General features: G+C 33.6%; 1 protein-coding gene across 2 annotated transcripts in view; it reads right to left on the bottom strand.

The window, feature by feature from the left end:
- CDH12 (cadherin 12) overlaps nucleotides 1-21,039 on the bottom strand; it is a 390,903-nt gene that overhangs the window by 59,441 nt on the left and 310,423 nt on the right. For both annotated transcript variants that reach the window (XM_027074680.2, XM_027074698.2), the window contains one exon: nucleotides 933-1,120. In XM_027074680.2, coding sequence (XP_026930481.1) covers nucleotides 933-1,120 — 188 coding nt within the window. The remainder of the gene's footprint in view (nucleotides 1-932; nucleotides 1,121-21,039) is intronic.

Below are 21,039 nucleotides of genomic sequence, written 5' to 3'. Positions count from 1 at the left end.
ACCAACTGAGCCACCCAGGCGCCCCTAACCTATTTAACATTACTCAGTGGCTTCCCATCAGAGTCCGCCTTTCCTTCCCTCTTCCACCCTTTCTCCCTCTCCCTCTCCTTTCATCTTTCCCTCTCATTCTCCCTCCCCTTCCTCCTCTCTATCTCTCATTAATCCTTCTTTTCAGTTACCTCCTTAAAACCTCCTCAAGGCCAGCATTACCCTTGTTCATTTCTTCCATTCCTCAGTAGTATAGATTACTGACATAGGGATTCTTCCACTGTGATATAAACCTTTACCAGCAATGTGTGAATTAGATATTTATTTAGACGTTTATAGTCTCAGAAAAGTCATGAGACGGTAAGACCAAAGCTGGTGGGGTTAGAATTTACCTCTAGATCTTAATTTATTTCTTTTTATTTTAAATGTTTGTTGTTGTTGTTGTTGTTTTAATTTTGAGAAAGAGAAAGCCAGTGAGAGGGGAGGGGCAGAGAGGGACGGAGAGAAAGAATCCCAAGCAGGCTCCCTGCTGTTAGTGCAGAACCCAATATGAGGCTCGAATTCACAATCCATAAGATCATGACCTGAGCCAAAATCAAGAGTCAGACACTTAACCAACTGAGCCACCCAGGAGCCCCTAGATCTTATTTTAATTAACATATTTGTTTAAGTTTGTAACAATTAAAAATCAAATTACAATTAAATTCTTGTAAGAATTTTTTAATAAATAAATTCATGGACCTGTTTCAACAAAAAATATATATCTGTTGATTTTCAGAATACAAATACCTGAGGAAGTGAATACTTCAGAGCCGTTTGGTCTTTTTTAAATTTAATATACTGCTCATTTAAGGAAATTAAAATTTCTGTCATTTTCAACTTTTAGTCATTTTGTGATTTAATTATTATTGGGTAATCAACTGTTCAAAACCTTGTCTATGTACCTTTTTCAATTTGATGACTCCTTCTTGTGTATCCTCATCAGTGACGATGTCAAACAAATTTCCCCCATCTCCTGGAACAATATTGTATTCAATTTCTGCATTTTGTCCAAAATCAGGATCCACAGCTCTTATTCGTCCAATGGCTGAGCCAATAGGAGAAGACTCGGGAACTTTCAGATGGAAAATACCTGATAAGACATGTATAATTCATGCCGTCAGTGGAGTCAGTTAAGTGTATAGTTAGATGACTAGGCTTGAGAAATATACTATATCTAAAGTAAATCACATTTAGAACATAATAGTGCCAAATCGAAAAGGAATTTGCTGTCAAGTTAAGAATTATGAGTAGGAGTAGTAACTTCACTTTTCACTTCCATAGGTCCTGCTCTAGAATTTTAATTGGGAATTATAACTAGAAAAGTGTGTTCAATTTAAATTAGCGTGAGGAAGTATTTTAAATACTAACAGCCTCAAAGTGTACCTAATAATAAATGGAAGGGCAGGAACATCCATGTAATTAAATGGTACCAATAGAGTAGAATCCAGGACGCAAGACAGAGATAAAATAAAGATAGATGACAGATTGATAGATATTTATAGAAAGTTAAGGTTATATTTTCTAATATATATAAATATTTTATATTTTTCTTATATATTCCATAGAGAGTATGTACTCAGTAAGTGTAAATCATTAAGCTAAAAAAAACCTGTAAGATAGTTGACCAAAATTTTAATCTATGATGGATTTAAGTATATTATATTAATTGACTAATATTCAATTTGTGTTTAGTATCTAGTAAATTTTTCCTGGGTATACTACAAGCTACTTTTATACACATATAAGATCAGGATATCAAGTTCATTCTGCTCCATTATTTATTTATTTAGTTTTTTTTTAGCATTAAAAAAAAAAAAGAAATGTTTATTTTCACCACCAGGTGGAGCACGTACATTACTATGAATTTGATACTGAGTCAGAAAAACCTAGAAAAATTTCTATCTATATAAAATATACCAGAATCAGGAAAATTTGTAATATCCTCTAAAAATGAAAATATATACATTGCTTAAAGGAGTTTTAGAAATTGTGTATGGCATAACATGAAAAAGATATAGGCTATTTTACTGACTTGTCATCAAAATCAATATTAAATGATTAAATGACAGTCTATTTATATTAAAATAAGGAAAGGAAAAGTGTGGAAGGAAATAAAAGTGCAAAAACAAAACTAAACTCAAAATACAAAATTTGATTTTTATATCTTCTTTCCAGTTTTAATTTCTATTAATGTTCTTTGGATTGTACCTTCTCATGGCTAAAGCAACCACCGTAATTCACTCGTTTAGAACTTCTAGTTACATTCATAGAAATTAAGTTAGGAAGACCTTTAATATGTTTATTGAATGGTGAAGTTCATTCATCAAATTGCATTACAATATTTTGGTTATAGGCTTCAAGAAATATGAGGAAAAAATGCTCAATCACACCTTGTGGACATTTTGATAAATATTTTCCATTTTATTCCCAATTACTTTGTTTTTCTCTTATAGTTCTTTCACAGTTTCAAAATGGGGTAATTTCATTAGCCCTGGTAGCATTAACTCTTTCAACTACCGCTCACCGCCCCCCCCAACATAGATATCTACCACTTGCACAAATACTGCTAAAATTAGCCTTGTTTACATTAAATGGACATTACCTCATCCAAAAATATAATTAATATTAAAAGATCTAAATATTTACCTAAATTTGGCTGATTTCATGTAAAACAGAGTGTAGATTTTTACAGCAGTCTGAAAATAGTTGTTCAATTAATTTGATAATTAATTAACAGTATACCTGCCTTCAAAGGGGAGTATGTCAAATCTTTCTAAAAGAACACATTTAAAAGTTAATAAACAAATCAGAACATAGGCAAGTAATAACAATAATGCAAGTGGTAATAATGGAGTGTTACATAGGCATTAGGAAAGGATTTTGATTAAATAAGTCATATCACATGATCAAGCTGGCAACTTTTCATAGGCTACGACTATGTTTCATTAGGTTTTATTCCCTAAACACTTCACGCAGTGGCTGTCATAGAGATGCTCAAAGTTTGCAGGATTTAAAGTAGCTTTGGACTGGAGGCTACCAGAGCAAAGAGGAAGAATAAAGTCACAGGTTGCAATGTATACACATTGTCTAAAAAAAAGGTAACAACAGGTATCCAAGTGAAATTGAGTTCAAATAGCCATGATCACATAAGCAGGACCTAATGTGACTTTTACAGCCTACTTTTCTAGAGTGTTAAGTGCTTCACAATAGCCTAAACACTGATCGTATGGAAGCACTTCTGAGCTACTAGCAAATATAAGGATGCCTGACTTCTTGTTTATCATGGCTGGAAAGCCTGCAACAGTTATTTAAACTTGTACTAAACTTCTCATATATGTGATTCTTTTTATTTTCTTTTTTTCTTCCTTTCTTAATATCTGTTAAGTAGAAGTATCACTTGTCAGAAACACGTCCACCACTTTTGCCTTTTGGGTGATTGTGATAAAGAACCTGAAGAAACACCAAAAGCCTTGAAGCTCTACTACACTTAGTCATAGTTCAATGTCATGGTATATCAATAAGTGTTAAGAAAGGTGTTGAATTTTTTTCCTGATAAAATAGAGTAATGGAAGTATGCTGAATAATGTACTGTACATCCTTCTTTCACATGATATTTAGTTAGGAAATGACCAAAAAAGTTATCAAAGGCACAGATGACAGACAGAGATTTGAGTGAAGGAGGCAGCTGCTGAGGGTAATGGATTTCAAACCTCAAACATGGCCAGCAGTGCAAGGTGATGATGGTGGTGCGGACTGAGGTAGGGGGAGGTTCGATGGGATCTTTAGAAAAATATGGACATCTAACTTAAAGTATGTATAATTTTTCTGCTTACCCTATCTAATCCATTCAATAGGAACAAATTCAGATTACATATTTGCTTTATGAGTTAGATTTCATTTGAACGATTAAAAGCAAAATTAAAAGAATCAAAAATCAAGGGAAATAATCTAGTCTGGCATCATCATTAAGAGATTATGGTTAGCAGAGGTAAAAAAAAAAAAAAAAAAAATTAGCCAGAATTGAGACCTTCCAATTTAAGAAGAATTTTTAGATATCTGAAGGACATCGGATAATGCAGACTTTAAATGAGAGTTCCCCTTTTCAAGACAATATGCTGAGATATGAGTTTTGTGTTTTATAAAAGGAAATTTATGAAGCCACTAACAATAAATGTGAAGATGGCTATTCCTTGTAGTATTATGTCAATAGTAAGTTAAATAGCAGTTTCTTAAAAAGTGGTCAGCATATAGCATGCCTATAAATTTTATAATTATCTGATGGCACTGGAAAACTTGTAATAAACTGAAATGCCAGCATTCTCCAAAAAAACCTGACTCAAAAGCACTCACTAACATGTCCCACCAAAATTAAGATATAATAAAAGTGAAAACAGTGATTTACCATGTACATCTTTTTTGTGTATTGAGATTTTAGTGTACATAAAACACAAATGTACAGAGCACTGAATTTCCTGTTCTTTGGGATAGCACATTTTAGTAGGGTGGAAGACATATTCATTAAGCCAAGCATTTCCAAATAAAATACTGTAGTTAGAAATAAAGTCTCCAGAATATGGAACAAATCAGAGAAACTATGCATTAGTCATGTCATATTTTTTTAGGCTCTGTCGGTTTATTTCCAGTGACTTGACATTTTATCATTTCTAGAAACTCGACAGCAAATAAAGCTGGGGTCATTCAGATTAATTCAAAACTGAAGTAATCTTCAGCTGTGCCAAAGTTGGATCGCTTGTGATGTACTGTGTCATTACACTTCCATCAACTTCTGCGTGTCCTACTTTTGATGCATATGAAACATCTTAATGGCACTACCTGTACAAGACAGATTAAGAAATAAAACAGGTGACAAGAAATTGTTCAGAGTCAATAAGAATATATGCTTACATACTCATCAAATATACATGCTATGCTTAAAAGAAAAAAAAAGTTCTCATGGAAAACGAGAAAACTGCATGTAGTGAACTAAGATGGAATTATAGTGATCCAATTCTAAAACTTCTTACAGATAATGCTCCCTCTTAATTCCAAAGGTAAAAGTATCTATTACTCAGTTATAGGCTAAATGAGGATCTTCTCAGGAACTTTGTTGTTTCAAAAAATGTACTTGGGGTCCCTGGGTGGCTCAGTTAGTTAAGAGTCCGACTTCGACTCAGGTCATGATTTCATGTTTCCTGGGTTTGAGCCCCGCGTCGGGCTCTGTGCTGACAGCTCAGAGCCTGGAGCCTGCTTCGGATTCTGTGTCTCCTTCTCTCTCTGCCCCTCCGCAGCTCGTGCTCTGTCTCTGTCTCTGTCTCTGTCTCTCTCTCAAAAATAAACATTAAAAAATTAAAAAATAAAATTAAATAAAATTTAAAAAATGTATTTTGATTATTAGGACTCACACTGGTTTTGTGTATGTGTCAGGGAGCATTCAGTGACACCTAAGGAAAAAGGATATACAATAGGCTTTCCTTCTCTGAATTCTTCGGAATATTTCCAAGCATTGATATAAATACCAAAAGAGATACATTTACTTAACAAAACATAAATTAATATGTTTTAAGCTACTCAGAAATAAAAGTTGCAGGATTTGCAAAAATATATTAAGTTAATGAATAAACTATGTAATGCAGTGACAACATTTAGTAATAAAAACAGCAAATATAAAGAAAATAGAACAATCCATTACAAATTCTCTTTTGAAATACATTTTATGTTTATTGTAATAACTAAAATTACTCAAAAATAATATGTAAGAAGTCAATGTTCAGCCGCACAGAAAACTTACTATACTTAGGAATATGAAAACATATTATTTGAGATCTCGTAAATAGATGATTGCTTGAAGTGCTACATGTATGTTTAAACTTTTGAAAATAATGTATATTACCATAAAACTGTTGATTCAGTGATTCAATTCAAACATTTAATTGTTCAAATAGTCATCCCACATGTTTGTGTGTATGTGACTTACCATCTAATGACATAGAAATAAATGTTTCTTTCTCAATATTTTATTGTTTTAATTTCATAAGCAAAGATAATAATAGCACACAAAATGATTTCACCTTATCTAAAGAAAAGAAAAAGGAAATGGAAGCAAACAATATTTCTGTATGAGGATAAAGGACTATGTACCTGTTATACCTTCTTATTAGCCCTGTGACCTGGTGCAAAATATTTAATCCTTCTTTTCCTGATCTATAAAATTGGAATAATAATAATGGTGATGATGATGAGATCGTGATGTCACTCATACAATAGTGAAACTCCTAAGTAATAACTATTATTACTAGTTGCTTTCCAACTAGTAATTCTCTAGATAACTCCATATCTGTATTGTACTATTTTCCTGTAGAAGTTGCAGTAGTCAACTGGAAACTGCCTATAGAGATATGGAGATGACAGAAAGGGAGGTGTTAACAGAGTTCTGAAAAGCCATTCTAATTTTAGCTGAAACCCTTTCCCCATATCTTCAAAACTGAAGGATTCAAGAGTAAAAATATCTTGGTGGTTGAAGAATGTTTTATGCCCTCTATTTCCTCAAAAGCCTGAAGCTGTATTTTCAATAAGCACAAATTAAAGTAACGGAAATATAGTCCGCAAGAAAAAACCATCCTGGTACCAAAGTTGGATTCCAACTAGATTTTAGTCAAGCATACTAAGCATAGAGTAAGTGGAAGCTCTCAGTAGTGACAGAGACATTTAGTCCTGCTCATTCTTAGGATGGGTCTGGGATGAACAAATTTTTGGAAGTGTCAAGTATCTGGAATCAAGAACTTTACTGTATTGGCCAAATTACTTCATCTTTTTACAAAAGTTATAATTGCCTAGTCTAGACTTTCATTAGTTATACCCATGAGTATGAATTGCCATAGACCCAATATACAATATATTAATGGATTTATAAGTTTTATGAAATGTTATCAATTCTATTTAATAATAGAAATATTTCTTTTCTCAGAGATATGAGAAATTCATTCCAAACTTTCTAGCTCTGAGCAGCCATACACAGCACAAAAATTTAGGGCTAATTATTGAATTGTCCCTTCTAAATTTCCTTTGGGTGGTAGATTAGTTAAGTCGTCCAGTAACTCGGATTTTTGATGAGTGAATCAACTGCAACATTTAGTAGCTTCCTCAATGGAATGATAAAGAAACAACAAATAAAACAAAAAATACAGAACAAACTATGTTTATCCTAATGGCATTAATGACCTGGTTGGGGAGGTAGATACGAATTAAACAATTATACAAATGAAGTAAAATTGCTAAGTAACATTAGTGCTTTAAGGGAAAGTTATGCAATTCTGTTCACTTTTTCTGACGTTTAAGCTAAGAACCTGAGCAAGTCAACTGGCTGATGTTGGATTTGTGAGGTAAGCTATTAGAAAACATTCCAAATAGTAGAAACTATACGACACAGCCAATAATTATCATAATCTTCTGCCCTTCTATTTTGCTTGTTCAGTTACTACCACTATGGCTTATTTATATAACATATACTGATATAGAGACAGTAAACATCAATTTTAATATCAAATATAAATAACTTTACCTTTAGTTAACATCAATATATTGATCTCTCTACATCCACTAATTCATTATCATTTTTCTGTTGATCTTTTTCCTCATTCGACTAAAACATGTTTTGTTGTTTCATTATCATATTAACCTATGGCCTATATATCTTGTCCATGTTGTTGCTGCAGTCTGGTCAAACTCAACCCTTGATAATGATAATTACCCTCTTTCTCAAGAAGGAGGTGCGACTGACTGAGGAAAACCAAAAAGAAGCAGTCAGCTAGATATCATTATAAATTTTCATCATTAACCTCAAATGCACTTTCCAGATTGGCTGTAAAGCATACAGATTTGCAAAGGTAACTTACCACCATTTGCTATGACCTCTATTTTACACTGATTTATTTTCCACAAATCTTTAATACCGACTTTTTTTTAACTTTTTTTCTACAGATTTTCCTCCACTTATAATGGGGTTTTGTCCCAATGAACCCATCATAAACTGAAAACATCGTAAGTTGAAAAGGCATTTAATACACCTAACCTACTGAACATCATCGCTTAGCCTCTCCTACCTCAAACATGCTCAGAACACTGGCAGTAGACTACATTTGGGCCACATCACCTAACCGAAAGCCTATTTTGTAACAAAGTGCTGCCCGTGTCACGTAATTTATGAATACTGTATTATCAGTTGTTTACCCTCATGATCGCATGACTGACTGGAAGCTGTGGCTCGCTGCCTCTGTTCAGCATCACAGGTGAATATCATACCACATACAGCTAGCCTGAGAAAAGATCACATTTCAAAATTCAAAGTACAGTTCCTACTAAATATGTATCGCATTCACACCATTGTAAAGTAAGTTGAACTGACGTGAGTTGAAGACCAACTTAGTTGGTGACCCTGTCTCCTATTTTACAGGGGAAAAAAAAAATGAACTCTTATCACATAGGAGACAGTTCAACTTCCTGAACCTTCAAACAATCCCACCTCAGTATTACTGCTGGTCTGAAAAGGCATAATATGCATCATTTAATAAAAACATGTTTCCAGGCACCTGAGTGGCTCAGTTAAGCGTTAGACCTCAGCTCAGGTCAAGACCTCACGGTTCCTGAGTTCAAGTACCATGTCAGGCTCTGTGCTGACAGCTCAGAGCCTAGAGCCCACTTAGGATTCTGTGTCTCCCTGTCTCTCTGCCCCACCCCCACTTGTGCTCTACCTCTCTCTCTCAAAAAATAAATTAAAAAATAAAACATTAAAAAAAAACACAAACGTGTTTCCTTTCTTTGTCTTCCACTGCTCCTTTAGACCTTATTCAGCGAGGGTAAGCTTTCTCTTTTCTTGGATGAGACTATGGTGAATCAATGATGTTTCTGCTCAACTCTAAATAATAGACAGTCCTATGTTCACTTTATCTCACAAATTTTAGATTTGGAAATGAGAAATTTTCAACTTATTAATTATTAATTATTACATCATCCTTATACAAAATTTAGAGTTCTCTCGTCTGCCTCCCTGCCGACAAGGGCACCTGGGCCAGCAAAGGATGGGACTTTGTTTGGGGATATGAATGGTGTGGCAGGCTTCCCTCTGTCTCATCATCCACTTTGCAAAAGTGTTTTTACCTCATAAGAGGCAACAAAGCTAGTTTTTTTGGGGGGCTGTTTTCACTTGAATAGATAGGTTTTGCTTCTCTGGGATTAAAGGTAATGGCTCTAATGGCTCTTTTGGGAGCTCTTGAGAGCTTCTCCCACTATATACCCAAGACAAAGGCATTGCCTCTGCTTTGATGTAACATTCCCCTTAGGCTCTGGATCTCCAAACAATCCATTTCACACACAGATTCTCACTTCAAGGAAAATCTCTGTGGCAGAACTTAAAATGACTCTGGTTTGGACATTCAGCTTCCACAACTAACCCCTCCTTTTGTTGTCATGTAATTACTCTCCCAGACAAAGCCTTATTCCAGTATCTGCTCTTTCTGAAGATACTTTCACGTTCCTAAGCATAAGGCAAGCCTCAGACCCTCGATTTTGCCCATTTTCTGAAATAATATGGGAAAATATACTGGATTTTATCATTGGCTTTTCATGAAGGAAGGCTCCCCTCACAAGACCTGAGCGGCAAGGGAAGGGTAGCTCCACTCTTATTTTCATTAGCTGGAAACTGCGCGGGGTTTTATGCAAAGAAATCCTCAGTACAAAATTCTCCCTCCACTCCACACTCTATAGTATTTTAAAAGCACAACAATAGCCTCGCTGTGATTGAGGGCTTCAAGAATCTTAAATGTATCCTGACTTTCTATTGTAAATTCTGTATTTTGTTTCTGGGACCATACTTGGTCATGTGGTATCCATCGTAGCTTAGCTCCCAGTGGAAACTTCTATATTAGCCTCTTATATCAGTAAGCGTTCTTTCACCCTTCTATCCAATTTCAACTGAGGTGTCCCCCTGCCTCTTCTTATTAAACCCCAATAATTCATTGATATCACTGACATTTTAGCTCCTAAAATCATTTGAACGTAGCCACATATTCCTATTTTTCACAACTGCCATCAGTACCACCATCACAGATTAACTGACTCACACTACTCTTCTTGTGTCTCTCCAGTTATCTAACTGGCTTTCTTATGACTATTCTGCCTGCCATCCCCCACGTGCACTCTATTTTCTGTGCTGCACTGCATGAATAGGATCATTTATATCACTTTTATCTAGAAACTCCATTTCTTTTATCATTGAGAAGACTGTTGCAAGGACATATATGAACTTCTAGAAAATCGATGAGTGTCAATATGACGGGAAGAGAGAACTTTTTAAAAAGAGATACTCTTTAAGTAGAACAGACCACATCATCTCCATCGCCAGCATCATCATCACCATCGTCACTATCAAAGGAATTATTTGTATAGTGATTCCTATTCTCAGGTACTTTTCTAAGCACTTTCCCATTATAACTAATTTTATCCTCACATTACGAGTATGAGACAGATACTATTATGATGATTCCCAGTCAGTGACGTTCTAGTAAATGTTTGACAATTGGATCAAAGTAGGGAGGGAGAACAGATATGGGTAAGCTCAAATTTTTCAGTGTTTCTCAGTTTCTGGGGTGAAAGAACTCCCAGCATCCCTGCTTTCAAGCCAATGTGACATCACTGAATAGAGATGGGAGGTGTGCACAATTGGCTTGAAGATCAGTAGAGTAGAGCGAGCTCCAGCATACCACTCTACCAATGAAGAAATTGAGGTACATGAGATGAACCAATCAAGTGGCATCTCTGATCTAAACTTCACCTGATTTTACTGCGTGAATGTCATTCAAACAGAGACAATATTGGATTAACAAATAAATTCTTTTAAAATGCAAATAATTCAAATTATTCTTAATTTCAGGAAGACTGATGAATGCAAATCCCAATTAAGGGTCAATTGGAGTTGGATAGACTTAAGGAAAGTTTCCTTTTTCAATGCTTAGAGAGCAAAATCAATGAAGACAGAGAGACAAGAGCATGTATTAGATGTAAGATGGTTCTTAGAAAGGGATGCTGCTCTAAAATTAAAATTACTTTTACTTCCGTACCCAAGAAAGAAAAGGACATTTATTCCATCTCTTTCCGTTCTTCCAATAATCCCTCCCTTATTACATAGCTCCCAGCTTTCCACTACAAAATTTTTCAAGGAGGCATTATGTTTAATACTATAGTTCTGCTAAATTATAGATCCAATTAACACATATCTGTATTTCCTTGCAAAATGAATTGCTCTTTATAACATCATTTTTTTTCAAGAGATTGCATTGGAAATCCCAACCAAGCTAATTCCAAATGAACTGTGAAACATAATCCATTTGTATTACTTAATGACTGCCAGAATTAAAAGTGCTTCTGATTCTCAAAAATATGTATTTTTAATATATATGATTTATATAACCACTATCCCTATTACATAATAGTAAACATGATGGAGATCTTGGCAAGAGTTCACAACATTTCAAGTGCATCAGTAACTTTCCATTGTTCATTCATTTCTATGGAGTACATTTAATATTCCCTTAAAACCTCCATTAAATATGTAAACCTTGCTCTTGTTTTTGTCTTATGTAATTTCTGTTCCATCTAACAAAATATGGCACATAGACAATTGTCAGCAATATTAGCCACTGATTTCACAAAAATAAGCAACACTAGAATTTTTATTAAAAATTATTAATAAATATGACAGCTTATTATCTAAGCTTCTGAAAAAATGTTTGGAATCTAAATTCATCTGTGAATATTATTTACTCAAATACTTGATTTCTCAAAAGAATTTTTTTGGAAACATTATGAGAGTAGTCTGGAAAAGAGAAATTTGATAAAGTTTCTTCCTTTATAACATTTTTTTTAGGCAAAACTAATTCTTGCAAAGCATCCAATTCATTGAACTACAAATATTATTTATGAATATTCATCACATATTCATGCATCATATTTGTAGACAATGTTTTAAAATTTTCTGTACGCATGTATTTTATTATTTGAACACTTCTTATGTCTTCCCTATTTTGCTGCTTATGCCTAAATTGTTTCACTGGCCTGCTACTCCTCTTCTTTATATGTATAAATTCTATTCCTGGGGCTCCTGGGTGACTCCGTCGGTTAAGCGACTGACTTCAGCTCAGGTCATGAGCTCACAGTTTTGTGAGTTCAAGCCTCATGCTAACAGCTCAGAGCCTGGAATTGGCTTGGATTCTTTGTCTCCCTCTCACTCTCTGCCCTGCTCACACTTGCGCGCTCTCTCTCTCTCTCTCGCAAAAATAAATAAACATTTAAAAAATATATTCCTCATTCTTTCAAGGGCAGCTTAAAGCCATTTTTGATGAAACATTTTCTTGCCCTCTCACTTTCATTTTTTCCCATAATTCTATACAAAAAATCCTTTAAATAAAACATGATGTTTTTGCATCATCTAAATGTTTTGGCGAACATTTGCTCTCCCACTGGCTAATTCTTACTGTGGGTTTCAGAAATTAATGTGGATATTATTTCCTTCAAAATCCTCTCAAATCTATTCTCTAATGATTTGGATACCCATCTTATACATTTATGTGTCATTGTGTGCATAAGTCTATCATTTATTTTATTTCAAGTAGTATAATTGTCCATTAACTTAATCTCCCCATTATACACAGAGCTGCTTGAGGGAAGTCGTAAAATTTTTTTACCCTTTTTGTACCGACACACAAAAAAGATATAGCCTTTTCTGCACTTACACTTCAATAAAACTAGCAATCAATTAAACATTCATTGAATACTATAATTAATTGTGTCGATATTTGTTAACAAACTAGGTTTCTTATGTACAAAATGTTTGGTGTCCGTGGTTATTGCCTATATTCTGTTCCACTCTCATAAAGAAATACTGAAGAAGTTCGATTTCTTTGCCTATATAAATGTTAAGACCAATGAGAGGCACACATGAAAAAGAGAAATTTAAACCATGTGAAATAAATGTTGAATTTAGAATGTTTCACATTAGAAATTAAAAATTATCACCAGTGTTAAAAATCTGTGTATTAAAAGCTTGAGGGGGTAAGTATTAAGCAACTGGAGATGTCATAAGTTAGTTTTAATTTAATAATCCTGCCACTGTGTTTTCTCTGGGTTAAAAAGTATAATGAAATCAAAAATTGTATTTAAATCAAAATATTCATTATAAATGTTCAGGAGTAAAGATAACACTATTTTGGTGATAGAATTTTATATTCACTTCCTAATTATTTCCGTGGAGTTAGAAATCTTGAAATTGATTTTTTCATGTATATAAAAGTTATACAATCAGTCCTAAGAATTTTTTTTCCTGGTGGTAAATTCAGCTACAATACAGGCATGAGCTATTTCTTGAGCTACTTTTCTCTTCAATTCATGTTTGATCATACATTAATGGGAAATGCTGATAAAGGAGAAGCAACAGACACAAAGAAATGGTATAAAATGAGCCTATACTCTAGTTGAGACAGATACAAAGAAGGAATGGGGATAAGGTTGAAAAGAGGGAGGAAGGAAAATGTGGGAGGGAGGAGAGGAGGAGGAAAAAAACACTCACTGTTGGATACTTCAATTGCATTATTTTACTTAATCCTCCCAGAAGCTCTATTATTATTAAGATGCCTACTTAATTTACTATCCAAACAGAACCACTTTTGAGAACAAAAGCCATCACTATTTGTAATTAATTCGAGACCACATGTGAAAACTGGAGCTGTCTCAGGCAAACCACAATATATGGTCCCCCTATTTATTATCTTAATTTGATGCTGTAAAAACATGAGATAGTGAGAGTTTATTTAGCTATTCAGGCCCCAGTGACTTAATGGTGAAAATAAGCTTTCCATCAGTACCCTTCCCAAAGCCTTGGCTCTCTCTATTCTACAAATCTTGTAAACATAAAAAATACTCTCAGTCTTGGAGAGAATGTCTTTTCAGTTTGATTAGTGGAGAAGTAGATAGAATGCCCCATGTTCACATTCAGGGGCTCTCACTTTTACTCGGTGGTTCTGGTGTAGGAAGCAGTGATCTATATTTTCATAAATATTCATATTTAAAAATTACAGCTTTAATATGGTGCCCAATTGTGTTCTGCTGCATTGCACATGTAACTACGAAGTACCTGGCCCCACCTCTTTCCATCTCTTTTTCTTTCAGTTTCTTCTTTTAAATGTGTGTAAATAAACAAAACCTATTCATAAGGATTAAAGAAGTTAATACGCAGCTTTAATGTACTTTACATAGTACATGTGCAATAAGGATTAGCTGCTGTCCACAGTAAAATCATCACCATAGGCCATAAAGAGTAATACAACTGTACCACCTGGAAAAGCCTTGGAGCTGGCTGATGCAGCCTGGGCAGGAAAATGCAGAAAAGCAAACTGAGGACTTGTGAATTTGAAGATTTAACAAGGAAATAACAGATAGGTATGCTTTGCACCCAGAGACTTAGGGGTTTTCTTATTACTTAAATCTGATAAATTCGGTTGCTGGCATCTATTTACTTGCTCTGACTGACAGGAAATGTCACAAAAGGAATTTTTCTCCTATTTTTGCGGGAGGGCTGGAACGTGGAAATGGGAGAACTTGCTCATTACCTGACTTGTCTGTTTCAGAACCTAAGAGTTTTATTACATCATAGGTAGAATCTCACATCTGAATTGTGGATTATATGATGCCAAAACATCCAAGCCACTTCTCCAGGATTTGAATTAAAAAAAAAAAGGACTCTTAGGTGAGCTACAAAGTGCACAGATGAATACTGACAAATATTTTAAATATTTATAAGTCCCATGGTCTTTAGATATTGTTAATAACATTGGTAAGATTAAGCACGGTATCTTTTAATACCATTTCAGTTTTAAACATTATTTACTATGGTTCACAAAATAATTTAAAACTAAAAGTCAGATTTCTTAAAGACCTACAGAAGTTGTAGCTCAAAAGCTTAGTTCTTTTGCAAATCAGGCAGCGGGGCCATGGAGCAACCAGGCTGCAATCTTGTGCCCTTTGCCACATAGTGGAAAGGACCAAATAAGTCAGCAAAACCTTCAGCATCACTTAAAAAAAGATTCATGCTTTCATTAACAAAGCATAATGTGATACTAACGTGACAGTAATAGTGACAACAAATTATTTTAAAATTGTGGTAACTATTTTTTGTTTGCGTACATCTGCCTACCTGGAGTCTAGTGAAACTATTCCCTTCTCATTGGAGAAGCTGGAGCTTGCATTCACTCCCTGAGCTTGCATTCAAAGGGATTCAGCTCTGTGTTAGCCTCTAAGCATCCATATCTGACATCTGTAGGCTCTTTGGAATACTTTTAAGCAAGATGTGTAACTGTATATGAGTGTTTAATTGTAAAAGACAAAAACAAACAAAAACACAAAGCTTTTCAAAATAGTGTAAAGTGAATAAATTTTAATATTCAGATTTTACCTAAATATGCTTGTAGGAATAGAATCTTGTATGGATAAAAATAACTCTAATGATATACAAAAGTTAACTCATTACCTCTATTTAAGGAATAATGAAAATGCCTTCTAGGGGTGCCTGGGTGGCTCAGTTGGTTAGGTGTCCGACTTCGGCTGAGGTCATGATCTCACAGTTCATGAGTTCAAGCCATGTGCTGACATCTCAGAGCCTGGAGCCTGCTTCTGATTCTGTTGTCTCCCTCTCTTTCTGCCTCTCCCCTGCTCGAACTCTGTCTCTCCCTCTCTTGCAAAAATAAATAAACACTAAAACATATTTAAAAAGAAAGAAAGAAAATGCCTTCTAAATTGTTTCATCACAGTAAACCAGTGATTTTCAAATTATTCACTGTAGATGATTTAGAATCTACCAGATTACTTGTTTGAAATTCAGATATCTGGGTCCAAGCTATGTCACTTGAAACAGAATTTCCATCACAGGGACAAAGGATCTCAAGGGATTGTTAGGGCAAATAAGATTTAAGAACTATTGGGAGCACTGTGGTGAATACAACTCAAGTCATCATTTGCATGCCTTATCGTCAGGAAATAGTTCTCTCTTGCTTGTTTTTATTGAAGTAGACAAAGGAGTCATTTGGGAATTAAAGTAGAAGTGTTTGTTCCACTTAAGTAAAAAGCTAGTTTTATTATAGCTTAGCTTGATTTTCAAAAATAGAAATAGAGCCATCAAATATGATGACTATTTTTATCACTCATGCCTACAATTTTTATGAGACCCAGGTAATAAAAGTTCTTTGTGTAATATTTCCAAACTCTTAGATTTACAATTTCTTTATTTTATGCTTTTTAAATATCCCCCCCAAGTGAAGAGTTCTACACACACACACACGCACATATACACATACAGAGATACACATATAAAAACATGTCTACGTACATAAATTAGGAATATGGGTAATATATAACTGTCACATATTATGCATCCCACAATACCAAAGACCTATTTGTCTATTTTTCAATCTGCATTCATATCTTTGGGAGGTACTGATATTAAAAGTCATGTATTTATAGATAACATCTACATAATTTTTGATTAAATATGAATAATATATAAAACATTACTTCTGAAATTTACATTTTCTTCTTACTGTAGAGGCCTCTGGGAAATAAACAAGCCCCTTAGAGCCCTAGACTAGGGAAAATTTTTGTCAGAAAATGCTCTAAAAGTGTTATCTAGTTGAAATTACTTAAATATTAGTAAAAATTCAATTGTGGGAATTAAAACATGTTCTAACATTGATACTGAATCAGCACCAGTACTAAATTTGAGAAACATAAACAAACATGACTTTATGTCGACCCATTAATATATTGTTGCTTTCTTGTATTACTATTTAAATCCTACACCTGTTTTCAAGAAGCCTCAACTTGTATTTATAGTGAAAGCTTCTGTACTAAATAATATGTTATTATACTGTTAACCTTGCAAACCAAACTGACCCAACCACCCTCTCAATCCCAAATATTGGAAAGAGGCTGACGTTATCCTCATTTAAGCAGTGGATTTCACATAAGACCCATTATTTTGACCATACTTCTTCCAGTGCATTTTTCAGAGTACTTGTCACCATTTTCTCTTTCCCATTCCTGCACCTAAGATAACATATTGGAGATAGTGCTAAAAGCAGAAATTTGGCCTTTGTTTCACCTTTACAGAGAAAACTTAGGAACATGCTATGGTGTTATCCATTATTTGCACTTGACCTGCAGGTAGGAAGTGGGCCAGTTGTCGGAATCTCCACATAAGTTGGGATGTGAGAGTTCTATACAATTCATGTCTGGCAGTGACAGGGTGGGTTGTGAAAACAATGAAGTGTTCCTCAGTGTTTCCATATTCACACACACACTGGGCAGCAGAAGGCCTTTTCTGCACTCAAAGGCCAGGAAATATTTTCTCTGTGGTGTTACTTAATGATTCTGAGATTCTATCTATCTATCTATCTATCTATCATCTATCTACCTATCATCTATCTATCTTTCTATCTACCTATCTGATTTAGATAGTTCTATAAAAAATTGATGTCTACAAAATATAACACAAAGTCATGAACTGTCATATTGTATACATGTATACTTTCAGATTGTATATTATTTTCATAAATAAACTTAAATCATAGAATTTGTATGTTTGATTTACCTCATTCAGCCCCATGACAATCCCCTTGGAAACCTGGAAGAATGTAAAGGTATATTTTCTATGGCTGGATCTGAGTTAACTGTCAAAATTCAATGAGCTTTTAGCCCTTTATTTTTAAAGGCTTATTAAATTTTTAACAAGAAAATTTCACTCTAGAAGCTTACAGTTTTCCAAGTTAAGGATGCTAAATGGTAAAGAGAAATAGATTTTGTTCCCCCAACTGGTTATAATTGGGTTTATGTTGATTCTAATGAAAATCTTTATAAATTACATATTGTAATAAACATGTATTTAACAATAAACAATCTTATATTATACATTTCAAAATAATAAAAGAAACAGTCTTAATTTGGATGCCAGAAAAGTAATAACAGGATGAAAAGATGAAATATATTTTAACTGAACATAAGTATTTTAAACTAAATAAATGTATAGTTATCAGCATTTGTTTTTTTTAATAACTCATAACTGACCTTGGCAGTCTATAGCCTTTCTATATCATGAATGTATAATAGAAATATATATACATATTTTTTATCCATAGATCTGTAGTCATTGTCTTATAGTTCATGTAAACAAGATCAAACATTATTCATTGTGCAGTAGACATTTTGGCTGATGTATTTAATACTTTAATTTTACTTACATTGTTTTTTGTTAATTTGAGGACAATAACAACTTTTCCTGGGTGAAGTCTAGTATTTGCAAATATCTTATTCATTAAATTAACTAACTATATATATGGATACAACTATATATTTTATATAGTAATTATTATTCAAATAATGTTTTATTGACTATTATCCAAACCAAAATACTTATAGCTATCAACAGTCAATATAAACATGTTTGGTAGGTATCTTATTAAAATAGAATTTCTTTAAAATAGTTTTACCTACTTTTAAGAATTTTTCTTAGAACAATTATTAATGTCCTATTTTCTACATTTGAACTTATTTACCTTACACAGAGTTCTCTTACTCAAAAGAAAGAAGAAGAAAATACCTCTTTACATTTCCTATAAATGAAGTATCTCTTTCATCCAATGTTCTGTATGGACTGCTTTATTTCACTAAGGTTGATCTCACATTCATTACAAAATTATGATACAGAAGAAAGAGACCAAGTGGGAGAAGCATGAATATTTTGCCTAATGTGAATTAACCACATCACTTAATTGATTTGATCTCATAATGTATTATTTAGATCAGCTTGTTAGATGGTTTTGTCATTTAAAATTCAAGTAATGGAAACCATCAGCATTTTCCTGTAGATTATTTTAACAGATAGAGATCTTTTGCAGATATTCTTGGTTATGGTAGATGGTAGTTTTATAAGTATATGGAAACGATTTTGCAAAGAAAATATTTTGTCTTTATACGACTACAGGTACAGCTCTTTTAACATGTCAGGTATGATTTCCATTTCCATATTTGTTTTGGATAGTTTTCTAGGTTATCTATAGGACATTTTAAATCACACACAGGTATCAAAGGCAAATTGTCTTTCAAGAGGGAGATTGTAAACGAGAGACCTGAAGTCACTACATAAGATGAAGTTTTGGTTCTCTCACCTAGTGGCTGCATGATCTTGAACAAGTTTATAACTTTTAAAAACTTAACTTATAGCAACTTTTCTTAATAATGTGCCTTGCTACTTTATTTCTAAAATTGAGAAAATACTATAAAGTCATTATAAAAGTAAGAAGGGAATATATATGCAAATCACTGTGCACAGTACATGACACACACTAATTTACTAGTCAATATCATTGTCATCATCATCATATCATATTGGCAGGAAGTTCTGATATCTCAGGAACCATGTATTTTTCAACAATAAAACAGCAAACTGCTTACACATGCATGATACAAATGCGTGTGTCATTCCATCTTTTTTTTCACCTCTAACAGATTTAGAGAAGGAAATGAATGGAAATGGGTACTTAACAGTGTCACATATGCATATGTACACACACAAAGCCCAAACAAATTATGATTAAATTTTAAGAAATTATCTTCTGAAATTTTTAAACAATGAGAAATTGTAGCTCATGAAATTCATCTGAATGAAGTTGTTGTTGTTTTTTTTTTCAGAATAATTGCTTATCAGGCATGAATAAATGCAGCTAGTTGTGGGGATTTTCTTTTAAGTTATTTATGTATAGAATATATATATATATATATATATATATATATATATATTTTACTCTTAAGGTTGAAAAGATTATCATTTCAGTTTGTAATGTTATGTCACACTTGCAGCTTAATTGCTGCACATGAGAAATATTCTTGCAAAAAGAGCATTGACTTCTAAATAAATGGCTTTTCTGTTTAGACCTGTATTCTGTCTTTTCCTCTCAAGGATGTAATTCGAAATGACAATACAGTAAAAGGGGCTTGACACAATGACATGTAAAATTTCAAGGGGATTAATTTCTTATTCATGCAAAATCTGAAAACCCTTTTCTTTCTCATGATTCAAAAATATCTCTCACCCATTATACTTTGAGACTATAGTTCAAAAATGCATGTAATACAAGTAGAAAATAATTTTATCATGGTGACCTGTTCAGTATATTTCTTTTGCCCTCTTGTTTCTCTGTGCAGGAATGGTGACAATTCAACATATGTCATGTGACTTTTTTGCAAGTGTTTTAAAAAGTATGGTTTTAGAGGGCATATAAAAGAAAAGAATAACTTTTCATTTTAACATTATGTTAAACTAGAAGGAGTCTGAACTTCTGAGAAAAAAATCTCTACTTAAATTGCTGATCTCAACCAAGTTATTTAACCTTCCTACACCTCAGTTGTTGTTGTTTTTAACAGTCAATGTGGAAAATACAGAACTGTTGTTGTGAATAGGGAATAAGATAAAGTTCCTGACATGACATATAAATATTCTGGAAATTCTAGTGGACTTATCCCCCACATTCCTTGCTGGTTGTCTCCAGACCTACATATTCAACTTTGAATAAATCCCAAGCAAACATATTGCTTTATCCAGGTTCTCTTTTCACTGGGTAAGTTCTAGAAGTGATCGTACTGTTTCAGCAGGACCTGAGCACACTATCTTGGCTTCCTAAGTATAATCTAGCCTCTTTTTCATGGAGATATTTTTATTTCCCTGTACCCCAGCCTATTTTTCTGGATTCCTGCCCAATTTTTTACAAATCACCCTTCATCCATACCAGCAGAAATTGTATCCTCCACTGGCTGGGTTTTATATCCTTCATCTGAAGAGCATCATTATAATCCTCATGAATGAGAATATTGGTGCTACCTAAGAATATCTTTGCTACTTCCTATTCGCTAGAAGGAACA

This window comes from Acinonyx jubatus, chromosome A1 (assembly GCF_027475565.1).
Source record: "Acinonyx jubatus isolate Ajub_Pintada_27869175 chromosome A1, VMU_Ajub_asm_v1.0, whole genome shotgun sequence".
NCBI lineage: Eukaryota > Metazoa > Chordata > Mammalia > Carnivora > Felidae > Acinonyx > Acinonyx jubatus.
This window is presented reverse-complemented; position numbering and strand designations above follow the sequence as displayed.